The 23836-nt window shown below is 35.3% G+C and overlaps 1 protein-coding gene across 1 annotated transcript; it reads right to left on the reverse strand.

Moving 5' to 3' along the window:
* Positions 1-311: 311 nt before the first annotated feature.
* Positions 312-9633, reverse strand: LOC113295033 (GDSL esterase/lipase At4g01130-like). Its single transcript, XM_026543393.1, has 5 exons — positions 9357-9633; positions 1595-1804; positions 1331-1482; positions 724-994; positions 312-580 (listed from the first exon to the last, which is right to left on the reverse strand). Exons 1-5 carry the CDS (start codon positions 9631-9633, stop codon positions 312-314), a joined length of 1179 nt encoding a protein of 392 aa, XP_026399178.1.
* Between the last annotated feature and the right edge of the window lie 14203 nt (positions 9634-23836).

A 23836-nucleotide genomic window follows, 5' to 3' on the forward strand; every position in this document is an offset into this window, starting at 1 on the left:
GAGTTGTAAAGGAGAGGGAGAGATCTTTTTTGAGTGAGAGATAATTAAATAGGAGAGAGAAAGTTGAGAGCAGAGATCATTCTTGATTTCTTTATTTTCCTTGTAAGAATATTCAGAAATTAATCAATAAAATTAAGAGTGTAAACCTAAAAATAGGCTGATCAACGATAAAATCATACGAAGGGTGTATTGTAGGATTTCCTGCAACTACAAATTTATTATTTAACAAATAGTTTACACTATAAAACTCTAACATATAATTTGTATGTTATCTTTTATTTCACTGCATGCATCAAATTAAACCATACAAGTTACCCTATCGGATGAAGATCACAATATTTATCAAGGGGAAATGGAGGATCAAAATAAGTTCCATTAAGAATGTCCCATGTTATGAGTTTATTTGTAGCTTCAGTTGCATGAATACCATCCCAACTTGCATAATTTTCTGGATCTGAACACGCTATTGCTGTCATAGTACTTCCATTAGCGACTTTACTATTTCCACAGTACACTTTGGGATCAAAATTGTAATCTCCGCCACCGAATCCACAACATGATTTTATTCCATATCGTAGCCCTTGGAAATCCAAAGCATAAAGAATAATTAAGTTTAGTATGAACGGACTGTATAGACGGAAAAAGAATTAAACCAATTGTAATATCCGAATAAGTTAACTTAAATCAAACCCATATAAAAGAATTCTATAAACAAAAACTTACCGTAATACGTCGGGTGCCTGAAAAGCTCGAGATAAACAGAGTGAGTGTCTACATATATGACATGTGCATCGGTTAGTGATTTTCGTGTGCGATCAAGAGCATTCCTTAACATGTCATTATATTCGATGACTGCATTGTTATACGAAATCATGCAGCCATACATATCTAGATCAGAGTTACTGTAAGGTAGTTGAACAAGAAATGTTGGGTAACAACCAATTGGTGCAAGATTAAACACTAGAATTGAACGTCCTCCTAAAGCATACACCTCCTGGTACACACATAGACACAAGTAATGTTATTTAATTAGAAGCAAATCAAAGCTAACCTAGCTAATACTATAACGATTAATGTTTGCAAGATCGAGGTAATGCTGCGATTGGAAATAATTTATTTTAGATAAACATAACTCATCTTCTTGAAGAAACAAACTTAATTGATGAAAGAATCTGTGTATCCCCACTCTAGATATTTATACCTTCCGATGGGGGTATTCACCGAAATGGTTAGCGCAACTAACAAGTGTAGGGTATCCAGTGGGGTTGCACGCATCACTCGCGTGAATTTTGGAATCCAGACATTAATTCTCTGAATATTTAGAACTTACTTTGACAGCATCAACAATTTGGGCAACAACTTGAGGAAGATATTGTTTCACCCCGTTAATTCCAATAGCTGCTAAATTTGAAGTGAAGTCATTTTGACCAATATAAAACGTGTAAAGCAATTGGCCAAAAATGTCGTAAGGTGGAAGAGTATCTACGTTCGTTGTTCCAAATAACATACAAAAAATATATTAATCATATTAAGCTTCAATGTAGTAATTAACTAATCACTTTCGTAAGTATTATATGATGGAAATATGATTTACCTGATGGGTTTTGTTGAGAAACTCTTTCTTTAAAATCCTTCATTTGGTTGAGTTGAATAGACAAAGCAAATGGGCTGATCCCTGTCACAAAAAGCGAAGTCTCGGGAAGCAAAACTGTTGATGCCAATGTTGCATAGTTTGCCCCATGGATAAAGTTTGATCCGATTGATTGTAGGTATGGACTTAGAAATGGTAAGCCTAAAGCTTGAGCTTCATAAGAAAGGTAATCATTCAATCGATACAACCAAGTAATTTTTTACACTATTAAATTATTTAACTATGATACGATCAAATAAAAGCATTGATGAGTCCAACACTTGTTTTATGAAAAGTTTAGTTAAACTGTGATACATTTTTCACAAATGCAAAAATACAGTTTAAAACATGAAATTCAACTCAAATATAAGCGTTTCATTTTTAAAGTTTCGGTTATTCATTCATTTCTTATTATAAAATTATATTCCTAGATATTAGCGGATTAAATGAATAACATGGTTATGCTTTTTTGCAATTTAAATATTTTTCCCTACCTCTTACCAATATTCTTACTAATGGGTGGCTGGTTGCATAAACTACTGTGACTTTGTTGGGTTTATAACTTTATGGGATAACAAACCCTATGAATCACAATCTCTAGTACATTTAATAACTCAATAACAAACCGTCAGATTTAAATAAATCCCGTCACTAAAATCTAATGTATCCTTTTGGCGCCTTTTCAAGAATTCTAGGAAATTGATAAGCCCCCTTTTTATTTCCCTCTACAACCTAACCATTTCAAAATTTCTCATGGAATTTGTCATGGACAATAAAGAATTTTACGCTATGTGGATTGGCTATAACAAAGATAACTCGACCCAGTAAGGATTTAAATTTTACTTCCAATAAAAATGGAATAATTAAAAAAAATAAATTAAACCCTAAAATCAATTGTGTTTGCCAATTATTTGATTGATATAAAACTTTTTCTTGCCTCATGTATTGAAATAAGAAACATTACACTAGCTAACAATTATTTAATTATATGTTTCACGTTACATTGGCTAATTGAATTTTATTTTAGCTAATCGAAAAGAAAGTTCATATCATGTTATATGCTTTAAATTTTAATTATATTTATAATTTTAGTTTTTCCTAATTTTAGTTATATATTTCATATTATATATATATATATATATATATATATATATATATATGGATTTTTCGTGAGGTACGCAGAAAATATGAGTGACTCCTTGTGATATGTCATTTAGAAGGTTTGATTAAATAATTAATAATGAGGATGAGATGTTATGTGCAAGAGATGTTGAAAAAAAGGATGTTAATGGATTTGATCTATGATACAAAATTAATATGTGATAACGATTAAAGGTGATCACATGAGTTCCTCCCCAGCTTTCCAAAGGAAACATGAATCTAAGAACTTTGAGCAGACAGATAAACTAATACTACAATCCCGCCAAATTCTATGGTCTAACAAATCCCACATTTGAATTTTTGTAACCAAAACCTAAAATTATTTTCATGGATTTGTGCAAATGAAAGGTTTTTCTTAATTCCTTCGTTATTAGATGGTGGATATTTCTCTTACTATCAAACATGAGTTATCGTATAAAAGGACCGTAAGTTTACCATCTATTTAGGGTCCGGGTTGTAGAACATGCACTTGATGCATTCATGTCGTTACTAACCAAACAATAGTCATTAACTAGTTTTTTGAGTTTTTAAATTTGGTCAAGTTAACGTCGTCTTGATCAAGTTAACACTGTATGGATCTAGTTAACAACAGCTGACCCATTTGCAATAGTGATGTATAATTAAGTATAGACAGACTACCGAAATGAAAAATTAGGAATTCATCGCCACTAACTATACCACCAAAATCCATTCATCTTTCATTTTGTTGTCTTTATGTCCTAATAACTAATTTTGTTGAGTTTATTTATTTTGTTTACGATTAGTTTAAGCAAGTTTATCTAAATCACTATTAATCGGTGGTTATCATTTATCTCATATGAACCGTATAAATTCATCAAATTCTATTGGTTTTTCTATCTAATTTAATCTCTTGATTTTTCACGATTATCTATCAAATATAAACCTGTATAATAATTGAGCAAAATTTAATCAGAAATGAAACATATCAATCAAAATTTTGTTCAGGAAACATAACAAATAACAATAAAGAACATCAACTTTTTCGATAAGGAAATAGAAGTTGAAATACATGGAATCCGTGAAATATGGAATTGAAGCAGAACCCATTTCATGTTGTTGTTTTAAAATAATAGGCTGGTTTATACATGAACTTTTTTGAACCAGAGGTTGTAGTTTCCTTGCATTGCTTTGTTAGTCTTCCCATGCTCAAATTTTCTCATTCGATTTCGTATTCTTTCCCTTTATTTTCTTAATTTCCTGTAGTTATGTTTACTTTAGTCTACTGATTATATTTTCTTCATTCAGAGAAATGAATTCTTATTCTATTTTAGTGATTATATTTACTTTAATTTAGTGATTATATATTCTTAATTCAGAGAAATGAACTATTTTGATGAATATGATCCATCTCTTGGAATAGAGTTCTCACTACTTAGTTTATTTAACCGTTACAAACTTATAGTTTGAACTAGTTGACTGCACAGTAGTGGGCTCCGACCGAAAATTCCGTTAAGAAATCGTTCGGATTTAATTTATCTAATGTGTTTTATTTTGGGACAGTAAATAAATTATAAACGTATATATCTGTTGCAAATGCTTTTGTTTTGTTTTATACCACGGTTTTCATTTCACCATTCAAGCAACTGAAGGTGAAATTTTTTGTTTATAATTAGTGACCCTAATTATTAGAATATCAAACCGGTTTTGGGAAAAATATGATCAATTTCAATTGTACGAAATTAAATCCAGAGAGGTTTAGCTTTTGGGGAAAACGATCAATTCATATTCAATTGAATCGATTAAAAAAAAATATTACATGAGGGAAAAACCTCTTTTCTTCTATTACGCCTTAATTTTTAAGTCACTGAACATTTTTCTGCTCAATACAACACCCAACCAACAAGATTTTGTTGGAACCCAAATTTGTCCATCGCTATCTTCAGAATTAACTTTATACTCAGTATTATTAATCATGCCTATTTCACATGTGTTCACTATTTTAATTAGTAACTAGACTTATAGAAGAGGCAAATGAAACTATAATCGGACGACCAAAGTATTCTATAGGATGATTTTTGGCTGCTAGTTAGTATCGGCAATAGGTCTGAAAAAGTATTACACGGGAACCGAAGATGCAAAAAATATTACATATTGTATATATAATTTGAGTACAAATTACTGGCCTCACATTGAAAGTTAGGCCAAAAGCTTGAATTCTAGAGCTTCTGGCCCCCTACCAATAGAAATTGAGGGTTTCATTATATTTCGCAATTTTGGATACATGTCAGACACCTGGATTACCCAGTGCTCCCCCGTCTAAAAGATAATCTCCAAACCATGATTCTCTTCTCTCATCTTCCCTCGGATCCCTCCTCTCTTCACTCCTAATTCTCTAAAAAACCATGGTGGAGAAAACGGCGAAATCCTGAGCATGATGCTACACACCATCCCTAGCGACAGACGAAGCACAACATAATCGATGTTCACGTACAAAAAAAATCAGAAATCAAATCCACTACCAAAACAACCATCGTGTATCAATCAAGGTAGTGCTTTTAATCAGTCAAGGTATTATTTTTGCGAATATTTATAAATCCTGATGTTTTTTTTTAAACTTTGATCATCTCACATTATTAAATATTAACCTAATCATAAACCCTAAACAGCTAAAGAAACTCTTCCACTTCCTTCTGTTTATTTCAGAATCGGCCCTTAAAAATAGGTCGATCTAAATCAGGTCTTCACTGGGCGACTAGATTTTGATTAAGGGATCGGACAGTCTCATGCCAGTGTTGCGAAACGATAAATCTCTCATATAGTAACTCTATAGTGGAGACTCCATCTGCTGTTTCGGAAAATGAGAGTCAGATTCGTGGATGACTGATCAAACTAGATTTAATTGGTTCCTTATATATAAATTTTTGAGTATATATACCTTCTGATCTTTGTGGAGTTTATCAGTTAAGTGTGTACCTAAGATTTCACTCCTTAAATCAGTTTGTCGTTCAACCATTTTCCAAGAGTACAAGTATTCTGCTAAATAACATATAACCCCAATAAAGGATCGTGCCCACTACTTTTTAGCCCATATTGACTGTCAGAAATAGTAACGGGTCATTCAATCAATCGTGTATCTTTTAGCGGATTTTGACTGTCATGGACTGAAAAGGGGTAGAGCAGTTGAAAGGGCATGATCCTCCTTCCCCAGTAGGCATACCTTCTGGCCACCTGAGTTAATTATTGTATGACTAATCCGTAAAATTTGCAGCATCCATAGGTTTACATGTGAATTGTGAATCCAACACATTTTTCTTTATGATTTGTAATGACATAGTAACCTACTAATTAATCGTCTGTTTTTTTTCTTCAGAGAGAAAAATGCGATTTTATGGTTTTCTTCGGATAAATTCAGTACAATGGTAAGTTTCAGATGTTTTCTCCGTTGACAATGCATCCATGTAGCAGAATTAGGCATCCATGGGCACTCAAATTCAGATGATAGCCAAAACTGTTTACGCATAATGACAATGCATCCATGGGCGTTAAATATATTAGATATCATTACATAGCCAAAACTGTTAGGGATGCTGTAGAAATTAAATGTAGTATAATGACAATGCATCCATGTAGCAGCTGTTGATGATGTAGTAATCTATTGAGCCACTTGGTTGTATGTGGCTATTTTTCTGTAACCATGATTCGTAAGGTTTTATGTTATTTTACGCATAACTTTTTTTTAAGCTTATAGCGACACAATAACTTACTAATTATAGGGGAAAGAGTAAATTTTTTGTGTTTGCATCTTGCAGGAATATGTGTTCTACTTCACCAAATATCAGAGATCTTGAAATCATTGATTCTTTGCAATTACTTTTAATGGTGGTCAGTTTTCATTAGAAAGATATACTACATTTAATCTCTACCATATACATATACTACAACTCATATAAATTTTTATTGATTGTTTCTTAACATTTCAATGATTTCCTATGAAGTATGAGATTATTGTTTGGCCAACACCGAAATGATTAAGAAAGATTAGTGGATCAAAATATATTTTTGAAATAGAAAGAGTAAGTTCATTTTCCAGTTCTAAAACTATAAAGTTCAACATTTTCATTATGTATTTCGATTAATTTATGAACTTCATTTTCAATCTCTACAACCATTGTTATTTGTCAAATGGTTAGGAATGCAGGGCAAGGTATGGTAGAATTCCTTCTTGATTTTGTAAACACTAAAGGAGGTAATATTATATATGACAGCCACAATACTCATTTTATCAGTTTAAGACACTAAATGACCATTTGATGATTCAACGTTTAGGAATCTCTTCATGTGAATATAGTTTGTAAGCGCCAATTATCGAGTTGAACTTGTGAGAATAAACATTTTTATTTTAGGGGGATAATGGCGTACATGGTTGTGCTTTGCCATGTATATATCTTGCATATGCACATGCTAAGAAAATACGATAACATTTCATGGTAGTGCAATTTTGATTTCTTTGAATGTTATTGCAAAATTTATTTCGAGATGGAAATTGTTCCCTCCGATATGGTGGTGCCGGAGGATTCTAATATGGTGAGGTGCCTTAGATTAAACAAAAAAATATTATGGTTATGTTTTATGCACCTTGGTGAAAATAATGTATAAAAAACTATGTAAAAAACTCTGTAAACAACTCTTCATGAAAGTTTTGGACCTTTAAACCTTTTTCCTTTTAACTTCGTAGGTGTGTTTTTAACTAAGACCTTCTATTTTTAAGTACATTATGAAAACTAGATCTCTCACTCTCTGAAAGTCATTAAGAAGTTGAGGTTTCCATTTCATTTTTTTTTAGAAAAAAGAATAATGTACACCAGGAGAGGAGGAACCGCGTAGATCATCTTCTAATCGTAGTAGGACATACCAACTCCATTCCGTTAATTGATTTTTGATGTTACCTTCTTTCACTGTTCAGTCTGTCTTTATCTCAATAATATCGATTATGTTATGTGATGTTGTACTTCTTCCGGTCCACTTGCATTATGACATTGATTATTTGCACGGGAACATTGCGAGCTTCACACCTAATTTTATAATTTTAAATATAGTAGTTTTTTTATTTAAATTTGTGGAGAAGGTGCAATTTCATTACCCAAATTATGGCATATCAATAAGAACTGATGGGGAACATCGGGTCAAGCTTTCGAAGGGAACTTTTGAGTTTATTACTCCAAAAGAATATATGGTGCGACCTTTGATACCTCTGATATGATTAGCAACCATTTTCTGCTGCTATAATTTTCCAGATTCATAGACTGTTGAGTCACTTATAATGCAGCTATTGAAGACTAGGGTTGGTCCAATTTTTTTTTTTTTTTGGGTCCAATTCTATTTGATTATGAATTCAATGGGAGAGGACGCCACCTGTAGCGTGTATATATTTAGGCCTTTCAAACATGAAACCATTTGGCATGCATTATATTTGCGATACCAAGGTGGAAATTATCATAATATGATTAAATTTTGTTTTCCAACTCCTTAATTACTATTTTTCTTCTATTAGTATCATTTTCTGGATGAATTAATGACTAAACCATAAGATTCTCTCATATTTTAAAAACAACAGTGATACACACACCGTGACCCAGCACCGTGGAATGCACCGAGAGGGGATGGACGGCCTAAATGTCACTCTCTCTGTATTGGGATTGGAGTGAGGCATGAGTGGGCCCCACCCCCTCTCACACGGTGCTGCACTTCGAAGTGGATCTATGGCTTCCCCTCTCATTACTTTTCAAAAGAAAATAGCTAAAAGACTGCTAAGTGGGGAACTACATTTGTCATATGTAAATTGTAATGAGTGTAACATCAAATGTAGCATGTCTAATGAACTTAATCCCGGTTGCACGGGCAAGACACTAGTAAAGTGAAAGATGCAAAATTCTACTGATGGTGTATTTAGTGAGGATGGAAGTTCTAGGCGCTTTTATACGAGATAGTTGTCATAGACCAATAGTTGCTAGGTCCAAGGTTAATCCTAATGGGAAGTGTGTCTCATGACTCTCACCATTTTTTCTCACCAACAAAATTCTGGGTGTCCATGCAGCGGATGTGTACAGACGAGCAAAAAGACCATGATCGGGATTTTGACCTCATCCAAGAAATGAAGCTGCACATTTTCTGGCACAGGTTCAAGAAAATAAGGAGTTGAAACTTTGGCGAGCTTGGATGTGTGTTTGTTCCTAGAGTTGAGAACTAAGGCATTTAAGTGAATTGCGTAGGTGTAGGACTGCAAGTTGCTCGAGTATATTTGCCTTTACCTGGGCCTGCAAGACAGTATCAACTGGAGTCCATTTTAAGAAAATACCGAAAGTAAGATTTTCTTCCTCCAAGCGTTATTTTTCTTTGTCTTCTTGGGTTCCATTAAACGGTAGGTAATATTCATTCAAATTTATCGGGTAATCAATCTCATTATTTCTGAACTTCTATAGATAGTGTAAAGATGGTTTGTAAGATTTTAGAGGCTCCTCTTCTTCTGGATTTAACATGGTAAAAAAGACAAAAAAAAAATCGATCAATGCTATAAAGAAAAGGGAAAATTAACTGTTAAGTTTACCTAAGAAGTCGATAATTAGTCTTCCATCAGAAGCACGGCCGGACGGCTGCTTGAAGTAAGTCATTCCAAAAGGACCAGACTGAGCCGGGAATGCAGCCCAAAACCCACCTGTATCCGAATTCGAGTCACCAAAATTGAATATCGCTTTGAAGTCACATTTCGCTTCACTTACGACGGCAAAATTGAGTATCATTGTAACACCCACAATACAAAAGACCCATATAACTATGGGAAGCCGGAAACCACCCAAATTCAGCCGTGGGATTTGATGATCCATTTCTTGGTGTTGTTAGTACATGCAGAGTGACTGGAGTGGCTTTAGGCCAGGTTTGAAAAGCATACCAAAGTTGTGTTCATCTTATCACTTATTTATCCTGGCGTTTTTAGGGGCCACCCCAAAGGATTTAGGGGCCATCAATTTATACCCAGCCAAAGACTCTAGTTAAGGGGTACCCTATATGATATTGAAGCTACATAAATGCCCTTATGATAAAACTGTATAAAAACCAAATCAAAAACAATTCTACTCATTTCAACTCTTCTTCTTCCAGTTTCCTATTATCTTCCGATTGTGGAAGAAAAAAAAAAATTTCCACTCCAAAGTCAAATGGCCCCAATTAGGTAAGAATCTATCATTTTTGGGGTTTATTTCGCTTTAATTCGACGAATCGAGAAAAAATAATTCTAGGGTTTTCGGTTATTTATCCAGATTCGGGCGATATTCATGCTCCTTTACTTCCGAATGTAGTCGTGTTCTACATTTCTCAAGAACATCGACAGTATTCGGGAGAAATATTTGATGGTTATCGGTCGAATATTGTTGGTCATATCTTCCTGGATATGGTAATAATCGGTAGTTTAATGAATTTTTTGGCTCCCGAATATATTTAAGTAGACACACAGTATTCGGAAGTACACTCACTACCGAATATATATATATATATATTGAAAAAATCTCAAAATTTCTGATATAGGAAAAATTCCATTTTGGGGCCAGTATTTATTCGGAAGACAATATAATGTTATATACTTCCGATTATTTCAATTTCAAAATTTGAAAAGTATAAGTTTTTCCCAAATTCTGATTTTTGGGCCATCGTACATTCGGGACTTTACAAAACAATTATCCTCCGAATATAGCAAGTTCAAAACAAACCACACCTTGGATCTAGGTGGTTCCAAGGGCCAATATAGAATGTTAGACAGCCCATATTCGGAAGTTTGGGTAACTAATTATACTTCCGATTATTTCAATTTCAAAATTTGAAAAGTATAAGTTTTTCCCAAATTCTGATTTTTGGGCCGTCGTACATTCGGGACTTTACAAAACAATTATCCTCCGAATATAGCAAGTTCAAAACAAACCACGCCTTGGCTCTAGGTGGTTCCAAGGGCTAATATAGAATGTTAGACAGCCCATATTCGGAAGTTTGGGTAACTAATTATACTTCCGATTATTTCAATTTCAAAATTTGAAAAGTATAAGTTTTTCCCAAATTCTGATTTTTGGGCCATCGTACATTCGGGACTTTACAAAACAATTATCCTCCGAATATAGCAAGTTCAAAACAAACCACGCCATGGCTCTAGGTGGTTCCAAGGGCCAATATAGAAGGTTAGACATCCCATATTCAGAAGTTTGGGTAACTAATTATACTTCGGATTAATTCAATTTCAAAATTTGAAAAGTATCAGTTTTTCCCAAATTCTGATTTTTGGGCCATCGTACAATCGGAACTTTACAAAAAAATTTATCCTCTGAATATTACAAGTTCAAAACAAACCACGCCATGGCTCTAGGTGGTTCCAAGGGCCAATATAGAAGGTTAGACAACCCATATTCGGAAGTTTGGGTAACTGTTTAACTTCTGATTAATTTAATTTCAAAATTTGAAAAGTATCAGTTTTTCCCAAATTCTGATTTTTGGGCCATCGTACAATCGGAACTTTACAAAAAAAAATTATCCTCCGAAAGTTCAAAACAAACCACGCCATGGTTCTAGGTGGTTCCAAGGGCCAATATAAAAGGTTAGACATCCCATATTCGGAAGTTTGGGTAACTGTTTAACTTCCGATTAATTCAATTTCAAAATTTGAAAAGTATCAGTTTTTCCCAAATTCTGATTTTTGGGCCATCGTACATTCGGAACTTTACAAAAAACCTATCCTCCGAATAGGTTTATTCTAACCGAATATTACAATTGAAAGTTTAGTTTTATTACCCTTTCGATTATTCTAACCGAATATTACAATCGGAACCAAACAACACCATAATCGGAAAGAAAGTTGACTCATAACATAACCGAATATTACAATCGGTAGTTTGTTTAACAAAATAATCTACCGATTTCGTATAATCGGCTAGTTTTTATATTAATAATACTTCGATTACATCCATTACATAAAATTCAAACGGCCTTAACCTTACAATTTCGTCAAAAGCACCTAAATCCATACTCCTAATTGACCATAAAAGTATTAAAACAGATCATAACTTCCAGTGACCATAGAAATTGTCCCTCTTGATTTTGTAGCATCCTTCATGTTCAAATCGTTTCCCGTAGAGGTCCACATACCGGCGATCCGCAAGATTTCTCTGAAATTACGAATGAGTAACAAGTTAGTACTAACTTTTGTTAATGTGAGTTGAAGTTACAGAGATACTTACTCGTTTTTCATACGTCCACCAAGGAAAAGCGTTCCTAACAAACCGTTCCTCATCTTCAAGTTTGTCAATCTCCTTATTGAGCGCATTCTTTCTCATCTTAATGTCATTGGATGATCTTCGAATTCGATTACCATCTAAGGCCTCAAATACCATTAAGATACGGTTCCATATCTGCTCTTCGGATTTCGATTTGTGGAGCTTGTGAACACGATCATGAGCAGTTACCACAACCCACGCTCTATAAATAGCACAATCTTCTTCTTCGGCAAAAGCAATATCCATGTTTTTTGTTATGAAAATTAAAACTGAAGAGAGGAAAGAGTTTGGTGCAATTGGGGTGATAGATATGAGTTTCTTCATATAGGTTTAGGGTCCAACGGCTCTTTTTGTTTTTCCCAAAAACTCCAACGGCTAATTTGACGAAAGTTGAATGTGGAGAAACCAATAATCGGTAGGTATTGGATTTAGCATATCTACCGATTATGGTAGCTTTCAAAATTTGAATTTGCGGCAACTTATAATCGGTAGGTTTTGTAATATATTTAACTCCCGATTAACGCTGAATCCAAAACACGAACCAAGAAATACTGCACCGACTACAGTCGGAAGTCTGGGAAATATTTTGGCTTCCGATTGCATTCGGAGGGTAACAATGTTATCATACCCTCCAAATATATAAGGGTAATTTCGCCATTACGAATTACGCGAGATAAGGGCTGGCTACATTTTCCCTTTGGGTGACCTTTTTTGTTTTATTGTTGGCCCCTAAATCCTTTCGAGTGGCCCCTAAAAACGCCAGGTTATTTATATCCAAACAAAAAAAATCTTATCCCTTATTATTTTATGTACGTACAATACCCTATAATGGAATAATAGTGTAACCGACGCGTGTTAAATTATCATTGTTTTACAACAATTGGAGCCTTGGAGGTGTTGCTAAGAGAATCTTTACACAGTGTCAGGGCCGAACCAGGTGTTGTTAAGGGGATCTTTACGCAGTGTCAGGGCCGGGGCAGGATCTGTCGAAAAGAGAATAAAGGAAGATTGATGTGTCAAGTTGTTTATGAAGGTTGATCCGCCAGTTTGTAGTAATTGGATGACGGGTATTTGCCGATTTGGCACGATCACAACTGCTGGCTGCCAAGAATGAGGTGTTTGCAAGTGTTTGTGTTGGCGCTTCCGGTTGAGGGCGCCTATTTGCATTTCGTTGTTATAAGATTCGTTACTTCTGTTTCAGTTCTCTAGTGAGGTGCTTAGTTTCTTGTTTCTTCTTCAATTGCAGTTATTGGTTTGGGTAAGTTGGAGGACTGCAGACAGATGTGTGGAGCATAGGTTCTGTAACCTAGGACAATCAGATTCGTTAAGTGGTTCAAATCTTCATAATATTTAAGAGTAGTGAGCTCAGCTAGTCTCTCTTCTGGTGATGCACTTTCTAAAGTTGTTGGCCACACAACAGTTGATAGTGGTATTATGGGGTTGCCTCGCTTTACAAACAGTTGCTGCTGTAGAGCTATTGGGGATGCTATTTCATCGCCATTCGCACCTGCCAAGCACCAAACCATCACAGAAAAGAATTTTAATTTTAGGATCTTGTAACGAACCATCATTTGAGGCATACTCAAAAATTTTGGGGCATACAAATGGATGACCCTAACTAGTCCGGGTGATAAGGGGTGTCTAATGAGTGGTTAAGTTACTTAGATACCCTTGATTAATTTATTTATTCTTAATATTAATTTTAATTATTTTCTTTTTTAATTTTTAAATTCCTTTTTTTTGAAAATTTTGAAACTTTTTTTTTATTGTCTAATTATTTTTTATACGACAATTACGGAGCAAAGTTCGGCTAATAATAAAATCAAATTATCAGTCGAACTTCTCATTTTTTATCCTAAAAGTGTCGATAAACAATTCGGTTGATAATTAAACAAGAAAATGTTAGCCGAACTTCACTTTAAGAAGAATAATACTAAGTTCGGATGTCCTATTTTTTTTATCGAATCTGCCGAACCTAGATATGTTTTCACAAAACACAAGTTCGGCTGCATATTATTAGCCGAACCTTATGTTCTGAAAAACTTAGGCTCGACATATCCCTTGTCAGCCAAACTTAGGTTCGTAAATAAAAAATATTTAACATAAAAAAATATTAAATTAAATTAAAAAAAAAATATTTTAATTTAAAAAATATAAATAATGAAGGCATTTTTGCCATTATGAAAAATGACTAGATAAGGGGCACTACAGAAACACTATTTAGCATCCTGGTTTTTTCAATTCTATATGCCCCAAAAATTTTGGGTATGCCCCAAATGATGGTTCCTTGTAACAGGGACAAAAATGATAGAATCAATTAGTAAAAATGAACACACTATACTAATAATATTGCGACTAAAGACCCAATACCGAAAGCATGTTCTGTAAACATAAGATGGTCTTGGACATTTTGATGGGCCTGGAGGAAGAACATAACGAAACAAACAAAAAAAAAGGAACAATAAGATGCTAAAATCATAGACCCGCCAATGAGTTGTAACTGGGGTGGGAGGAGCGAGCAAACTTGCCAATCATAAACTGTATTAGAGTTTCAGCTAGCATAAGTGGATTTTTAGTGAGATAACTTCCGATGGGTGCCGGGAGGACCATCACCTTTCCCCTGCATTAGAAGGGAACGAATCCGCCCTCCTGGATGGTGGTACCAAGCGCACGGATCTAAAATATAAACAATTAGATGCCACAGATTTTTTCTAACAACAATGCCAACTTTCAAATTCGATCTTTGCTAAAGTGAAAAGGTTTGAGAGAGGTTTGACTTATTTGTAGTAAAGGGGGACAAACAGCATGAAAGGTCACCTGATTTGTTATAGATTGCCATGGAAAGCCAACATACGTCGTTTAGTTTGAAGTTAAGGTAATGGTATCACCTATCAGTTTGAACTTTGAAGTGACAAGTAACAACTCTTGCCTAATACGTACAAAATAATTTCAAAGTTCTCAACACTCATGTATCGCAATTTTAACACGTTAGAGATAACACACCGGAAGTCGATGGTCTGTGGGCCTGGGCCAACATGTGCCCGACCGACCGGATCTGTTAGACAGGATAAGATCCGCTTGGTTATTTTTCTTCTGCAAAGCACTTGTTTATGAGAAGTCACGCTGGCGAGGTACAGGTGATGCAGTACACTTTTCTTCTCTCGTTCATGCCGGATCAAGTTAGCAATTATCTGAACCATTGGCAAACAATATATCGGACTGACATTAGTTCAGATTTTTTTTTCTTCTTTTTGGTCGATCAACAATTTCAATTTATTCAAATCAAAATGTGATTACATGACTGCTTACAAAAATAACAAAAACATCAAAATACAAGATAATAAGAATCCTCATACAAATGAAGATATCAATTACAAGTACATCGCGAAGAGAAAGAGTCATAAACCATAAAGATACCCAATTTTTGTAAATGTAGTAGGGAAAGAGGATGGTATAATCCGGAATCGATTCTGACCATTTAAATAATTTTCTTCTTTTTCTTCTTCGATAAGAGATACTCCTATACGAAAGGAGTTATTTGCCCCAAATCTTGTAATCCAAACGAACCCGGATGCCTAAATTCTTTGGATTGAATATGGATTCTAAGAAATACCGTGTTAGATTGTCGATGTTCTTGAATCGAGAATAGCAAGTCACGAACCAGCAATCAAGGTTTGAATAAATCACCCTCAAAGCGAAGAGACTCGTCCCAAATGGCGAAGAAAAATCGCTCCAAATGGCGAAGAAAAATCATTATAAATAGCGAAGAAATATGTCAAATGACATCAAAAAACAAAAAAAAACCACTTTTATTCGATTAAAACTTTAAAATCTTGCTCAGATTTGGTCCTTTGGACCAGATCTGAGCAAGAGATTAATAGATGCTAAGGTTTTTTCTTAGAGAGAATAGGAAAGGAGAGAGAGATTCGTATTAGTTCAGATTTCTTAGTAATAGGTCGGCCTGACTTTTTCCACAAAATTGATTTATTTAGGGTTGTTTCTTTTGTAGCAATTTTTTAACTAACTTTTGTAAAAGTGCAACGAGCGCTCTCAGTATTATGTGGTACTTATGTGAATTTATCTTAAAAGTAAAAAACCCTGGCGTTATTAGGAGCGACCCTGAAAGAATTATGGGCGACTGAATAAGACAAATAGGTTGAAAATACTTATATGTCCCTTCATAATCGGTAGGTTAGTATTTTTCTTTATCTACCAATTGTGATTGTTTTGGTTTGTGTTATAGTTGCTTGCACAAAGTGTAGATCATCTTCATCAACTGCTGAGTTTTGTTATGCTTATACATAAAATTTGAGGAGCTTTGGTGAAGTAGCTTTAGGTTCTATCAGGTGTGCTTTCAAACTCTAAAAGCATATAATTTTTTTAATATTAATTCTTATTATCGAACTCACAAAGATCAAGGGTCTTTGCTTCTGTAAGAGTTTAAGTGCAACTCTGTTGAACTATTTATTGATCTATCAATAAATCGTAAAGTAGTTGTTTAAGTGGCATTGTCTATTTAAGCCATATCATCATGGGTGAAAGCCCCTTCTAGGATGACGATGGTTCGTAACCGAGAAATCGGAGGGTCTCGGGCGGCTATGATTTGAATTTGGGGATACTACCACAATCGGTAGATAAATAACATCAGGATTGATAATAAATATCACGAAACACCTGATAGACGCATTTATGTGTCTATTTTGATCTCAATTGTATATATTGTTAGTGCTCAACTTTGCATTTATTATGACTTTTTGTGCCTTTGTAGGTGTTTTTGGAGAAATGGACTTTTACGGCGAAATCGCCTCGAAAAGTTGATAAAGGTACCCGGAGGACACCTATTATTCAGACTCTTATTTTGGATAAGGGACACCCAGTTGATAAGAAGTAACCGCAGGACAACTATTATGTACACCCCACAAATTGCTAAGGGGAACCCACTGCTATTCACACATCAGCAGCTGTTAGGTGGAGGTCATCATTTTCATTTCAAAGAGTCAAATTGGCGGGAACTTGACCAGTTACCTGCATGATTTCCTGGATCGAGTTTAACAAGATTTTCTCGTGAGATTCAGTTCGATTTCGATTGGTAATTATTGGTGGAAATAAAACAGGAGTGGTATATTTCTTAGATTCGAAAGAAAAGGAATTGGCGAGGATATTCTATAATACAGGGACGTGAGTTTTTCTCGGGTCTCTGTTAACTGAGTTGGAAGAATTTTTGTCGGATTTTCTTGCTGGATATGGATTGCATGGGCTTGGTACAATAAAACAGGGTTGATACTGATTTGTTTACGTGAAAAAATAGATATCTCCGAGTTAGAGTAAAACAGGGCAGTGAGGAAGGTTACGGGTCTCTGGGTTTGATAATTATGGAAGTTACGTGGATTGAGATAAGCCTGATGGTTAGGTGTGTTGGACTCCCAAGAAAGAAGGAGTCTCCTTCTTTGTCTCGATACTGGGTCCAGATCGTCTGTGCCACTGCTTGTGTGCCCTATGTGCCACACCAATAGAAACACGGTATTTTCTCTTGGATTTGTAATATCTTCTTTAACTAATTAATTATCTTTCCTAATCGATTAGTGTTGTATAAATAGAAAATCTATTCTCGGCATGTTTTTGGTTTAAGTTTGGATATTACGTGGAATGGAAGAAGAGATACAGTACCTAAGATTTGTTTCTATCTTTTGCATGAGTTTTGAGGAAAGCAGAGACACGTAGAACAAGAAAATAGGGAAAGAAAAGTCGAGACTTGGGTTGAAAGGCAGAAAAAGATATTTTCGGGATTTATTCGGCTGTGGTGTATATAAACACTTCTGGGAGTCCCAGGGAAGAGAATCCGGAGTTTGGGGAACAAACGGAGGTTGCAGAGCCAAGAAGAAGCAGTGCAGAATATCACCTCGGCTGCTGCTGAAGGAGGAGGAGACGAAGAACATTGGACGCACAGAGACAGTCGCAGATTCTGCTGCAATAAAAAACTATCGTTCTCTCTGCAGTCTTATTCCTTTGTAACGGTGACGTCTGTAACAAAATGACAGCGTTGCAAAACTCTGTTTCCATATATTTCTTCAATAAAAACATCTTTTGAGCCATGGATTACTATTTTGAGCGAGTATTTAACATCATGAGCTAAACCCCATCACTGGGACGACGGAGGAAGCCTTATCACAATTTTTTGGTAAATATAATTGATTCTTTAAGACTTTTTGCACTTATTTTAATTGTTTTATGATTTTCACTAATTAGTTGTGATTTCGTTTGATGGTGTATGCTTAGACGTAAGAGCTTTTGATACACCATGATTGTGATTTACATCTAATATTTTAGAAATCTACCTTGGCAAGGAAATTGAGTCCATAAAAAGAGCTAGAATTGTTGTGAGTCATCATATGAACCAATTGAATGTGATTAATGGTGGAATCCGAAGTCTCAGTACCTCTTGATCTTGTGACATCTTTTGTATATATTTTTGTTTATTAAGTCTGAAATCAATCTCAACAAGTCCGAGCGAACGATACTTTATTTACCACTATCACAATCACATCAATTTTTGGCGCCGCCGACGCGGACTTGTATTTAGATTTGTTTTAGGTTTATTTTTTGTTCTTTTTTACGCGTTTTGGTATTTCTTGTTTGCTTTCAGATTTGGAGCTGAGCTAAAGAAAAAGAGAGAAAGTGCTGAAAAGAAAAGCGAAGCCAAAGAAGGAAGGAAAAGAGGAATCCAAAAGGGGTGAAGAAAAAGATTTTGTATATAGTTATTTTATTTTATTGTTAGAAACTATAAATAGGGTTTTTTTTTTTTTGTAACCTTTTATTTTTGGACATTTTGAACTTTATTTTTGGACTTTGGACATTATTTTTAAACCCTAAGGAAGGGGTAAAATTAAATAAAAATTGTTTGTAGGGAAGGACGACAGGTACGATACTGTCTCAGCCCCTCGGGTTCGTACACTGACATCGGAGTCGGTGGCCTGAGTCGACTTCAACGGTTCATCGTCCGTCTGGTACGGGAGGTAAGACTCTATCCACCCACGAATCCCTTGTTAGTGGGTTTTATTTTGTGTGACAACTCACACCCCTGCAATAGAATGTCGAACTGGTATTACAATAGCCAATACAACGAATATCCGGATGAGTTTCAAAATGGATGTTACTACTTTGACCATAGTGTGAACAGTGGTTGGGAACATCAGCCTTTTCAAGGTTCTGGCTCATACCATGATGAGCCCAATTATTATCCACACAAGCGCCAGTCATACGAGCAAAATTCTTATATTTCTCCTTTAGAAGAGTCCCTCAGGAAATTAGAGGAGTCGACACGCAGGATAGCTGAGATGAATAACTTAGTTTATGACGAAAGAAAACTTTCTATAGAGGAATCCCTCAAGCTGATAGCTGAGACGAATGAAAGAATTGCTCGAAATAATCTTAATTTCCAATATAGTGTTTCCAATAATACCCTTGAAAATGAGGATAGTTATTTGCATAATCAAGATGACGAGGATAAAATTGGTAACACTACTTTAGATGAGGTTCAACCGTTTTCATGTTATTATAATGATGTATATGATGAGGATAGTGTTGATGAAGAATTGGATACATATAGGCATAGTGATCAGGAATTTGTTACTCCAATTGAGCTTTACAATGATAATATTATTTCTAGTTCAAATCCAAATAATTTTAATAATTATTCACCTATTCAAAAGGACGCGGATTTGACTAGAAGTATCCCCGTTTTAGACAACGTAGTATTTCCTTATTACGAAATCGATGATGGTTTAGAGGAGCGGGTTTATCCTGAGAATACTGTTTCCGGGTCTAGCGATTTAGAAACATTAGTCTTAGAAAAATAATATGAACTCGTCGAGATGAGTGAGGATGTACCTGACTTAGAAGAATCAATTGACAATTTTCAGGAATCAGATGACCTTGAAATTAGGGAATTTGTGACTAGTCTATATAGAGACACTGAAAACTCTAAGTTTGGGGGTGATTATCATTCTCCATATGCTTTAACTATTATAAAGGTCCCTCACTTTCGACTTGACATATGTGCCTCAACCATTTTACAAGATTATCTTCATACACGTTTTCCTGAACCTAGTGATGTCCATAAGGAAGTTCAGTTGTTAGGAACCCATCCTCTAGTTGATGTGGTTTACCCAGGCTATGATATCCAGATTGACTTTGTTTTCCCACCAAATATTTTTCTTCCAAATGTGGGAACGTATAAGTTTCAGATGTGTCAATTATTAAGTTTTGAGACTAAACCTAATTATTTTAAGAAAATAAAATCGACACATTTGCTTAAGAATGACCACCACTCTCATTATGGTCAACTGTGTAAGTCAAATCTGATTGACTTAGAGGATCCTCAATTATTCAGGTTATTATTATGTGCTTCTAAATTTCTATTTGAGTTTTTACAGACTTTACCACCTGATATTTCGGATCTTATTTATGAGGAGGTGCAGTCAATGAATATATTTTATTTAGACCCCTTTATGGAACCAGAACCTGAACATGAACCACAACTAGATGTAGTTGTCTTAAATAGGAAACTAGTAAAGGGTGTGCTATGTTTATTCTTGGGTTGTTGCAGTTTCCTTTTATCTGTGTTAACACTTTTTGATGCAGAAGATCCACAATTGTTTCGGTTATTACTTTATGATATGAGGTGATTAAATTCTTTCTTATGTCTGGATGAAGACGTTAAACTTAGCACTTCTTGGGAGGTAACCCATGCTCATGCAACACGATAATATCTTTCCTTAACTCTTTTGCTTCAAATGGTAACCGTTTCTCCTTGTTCATGCTTTTAATTTTATCTTTAGAACATTGAGGACAATGTTAGATTTAAGTTTGGGGGTATGGGAGAAACCTTTTAGTTGCAATAAATAAACTCCAGAGCCTAGAAATTTATGCTTATTAAGGATGGCACTAACCAATCTAAGTGGATGGAAGCATTTTGGTTGTAGGAGTTGAGGAACCAATCTGATTAGATGGAAACATCTAAAGATTCTATTCATAAAAGCACAGAGATCAGGTGTTAGAAATAACATGGTAGTTTCGCCATATCTCGTTGAGTCCTTTTCACTTCTGTTTTCTTTGTAAAATATGTTTCTCTAAGTGATTAGGCGGGGCTCACAAATCAAGTTGTTACCACTGCTAGGGTGAAATAGAGTGATTGAGATACCCAAAAATGCAAAAAAAAAAAAAATGAAAAAAAAAGTGAAAAAGAAAAAAAGAATTATTCTGGAAAAAAAAATGAAAAAAAAAAGTGGAAAAGAAAAATGAAAAAGAAAAAAGAAAAAATAAAAAGAAATTGAGACCAGACCATCAGGCCAAACGGAATAAAGTGTTCAATAAAATCGACAGCTGGTTCCCTTGTATATGCCAGACGAGTTGATCTAGAATTAGGATTATCGGCCACTGGTTCCCTTGTATATGCCAGTTGTGTTGATATTAGTAAGATCAGTATCTCAGTCCACTAGGATAGGTTCATTTTGGCAGTGGCCTTCAGACAGATATGAGAAACACCGTTTATCTAGTCAACATCAAAACCATCTATGTTTTTCTCTATATCCATCTCTTAATCTATCCATGTGATTTGTTGACTCCGGATATTGATGTCCATAGTGCGACTATCTGAGTAGAGCTTTGTCATTTATATATGAATTTTAGTATGCTTGAGTGCAAACTCGTGTACAACAATTGGAATTTCGCATCAGGGTACTTCCTCCTGTAGTCAATAAGTATGCCAACCAAGGAGATTCTTTAGTGCCTTCCAAGGTTCTGCGTAGATAGTTAGGGTCTGGAGTATAAAGGTTTTGTGGGTATATCTCTTGTAAACCCTCCCGAGACTATAACTCGGCCACTAGGGCCATCTAGGGGTTTAAAGGCTTGTTGCAGCTAAATGCAACCGACGATGCCTGCGACAATGAGTTAGGATTTTATTTTCTAGATTTGATTTGCTCGAGGACTAGCAAATAATAAGTTTGGGGGTATTTTATAGACGCATTTATGTGTCTATTTTGATCTCAATTGTATATATTGTTAGTGCTCGATTTTGCATTTATTATGGCTTTTTGTGCCTTTGTAGGTGTTTTTGGAGAAATGGACTTTTACGGAGAAATCGGCTCGAAAAGTTGATAAAGGTACCCCGGAGGAAACCTATTATTTGGACTCTTATTTTGGATAAGAGACACCCAGTTGATAATGGGTAACCGCAGGGCAACTGCTATGTACACCCCACAAATTGCTAAGGGGAACCCACTGCTATTCACACATCAACAACTGTTAGATGAAGGTCATCATTTTCATTTCAAAGAATCAAATTGGCGGGAACTTGACCAGTTACCTGCATGATTTCCTGGATCGAGTTTAACAAGATTTTCTCGTGAGATTCAGTTCGAATTCGATTGGTAATTACTGGTGGAGATAAAACAGGAGTGGTATATTTCTTAGATTCGAAAGAAAAGGAATTGGCGAGGGTATTCTATAAAACAGGGACGTGAGTTTTTCTCGGGTCTCTGTTAACTGAGTTGGAAGAATTTTTGTCGGATTTTCTTGCTGGTGTGAGTGGGGGAAAACGATTTACTGGCTTTTACGGAATTGAAGAGTCGACCGTGTGGAGACTCCTTGAACCGAGAGAAATGTTGAACCTTACACAGATGCACTGCAAGAAGGGAGTGCTTTAAGTTCGAGAGATCAATCTGTAAGACCCCGGCCTAAACCAAGAACAATGGTTGTTCCAGAGTCAATTCGGTCACAAGAGAGGATGGGTTGATCTGTATGAGGGAAGCTGAGAAATGTGTGAGATCAATGGTGATCTGAGATTGTAGGTGTGTTGTGAATTCAACGTGAAAATGCTCTTAATGATTGAGTTTTGCTCAATTGAGAGTAATTTATGTGAGTTCGTGTAGACGAAAGATTGTCTGTATGAACTTTTGATGAGAAATTGCTCGTTTTAGCGAATGTTGTTCGAATGTTCGAAAACTTCTGTCTTTTCAATCAGGATTCAGGGACATTTTATAATGCCGGAGTTGAAAACACCATGATCCCATGAAGTGTGACAGTTGCTGGAATCAGAGAATGGGAAATGGGGAAATCATGTTAAAACCAATTACTCATCGTGCGGAGACTTGGTTAACTTTCCACCCACTACTTTGCTGACTCTTCCAACTGATTACACGACTTGCTCACATTCTCATCGCGGGTGAACACACGTGCCGTAGACCGCCAGACCAAAACCCTAGTTAATATCCCCCCATGTGACACGATTGAAATCTCGTGATTTTGGAGTCAGTTGATGACTTTATGGGACGATGAGTCCATGTAGCGCTGAGTTGAACATGTGTGAGTAAATGTTTCGAAACTCATGAATTTAACGTGTCTGCTTAGACGAGGTATCATCATAACCTAAGACGAGCAATACTGTGTTGCTAAATTGTTGAATATTGATAGTTGAACCAATATTCTTTGATTTGAGCAAATATTGCTAGTCTGAGCGAATATTGCTAATTGAGTAAATATTGCCGGTTCGAGCGAATATTGCTAGTTCGAGCAAATATTGCTAGTTTGAACAAATATTGTTCTTTTGATGAATTATTGGTAGCTGGACCAAATAAAATATTAATTTAAGTTACTGACTGCTGAGTCGAGCAAAATAAATACGAATGTTAATCATGAAATCAACATAAAATTATCAAAGTGCTCGAATCAGAATCACGTTTCTGCAGAGTTCTGGATTAAAAACCCTAATTTTACCGAG

This window comes from Papaver somniferum, chromosome 7 (genome assembly GCF_003573695.1).
Source record: "Papaver somniferum cultivar HN1 chromosome 7, ASM357369v1, whole genome shotgun sequence".
Classification (NCBI taxonomy): Eukaryota; Viridiplantae; Streptophyta; class Magnoliopsida; order Ranunculales; family Papaveraceae; genus Papaver; species Papaver somniferum.

Bases quoted from the DNA above. Each gene is read 5' to 3' on its own strand.
- LOC113295033 (XM_026543393.1), bottom strand. From the start codon at position 9,633: ATGGATCATCAAATCCCACGGCTGAATTTGGGTGGTTTCCGGCTTCCC. The intron at 1,805-9,356 runs GTAAACTTAACA...TTTCTTATGAAG, and splicing joins ACTAATTATCGACTTCTTAG to CTCAAGCTTTAGGCTTACCA. The intron at 581-723 runs GTAAGTTTTTGT...TGGATTTCCAAG, and splicing joins CAGGCACCCGACGTATTACG to GGCTACGATATGGAATAAAA.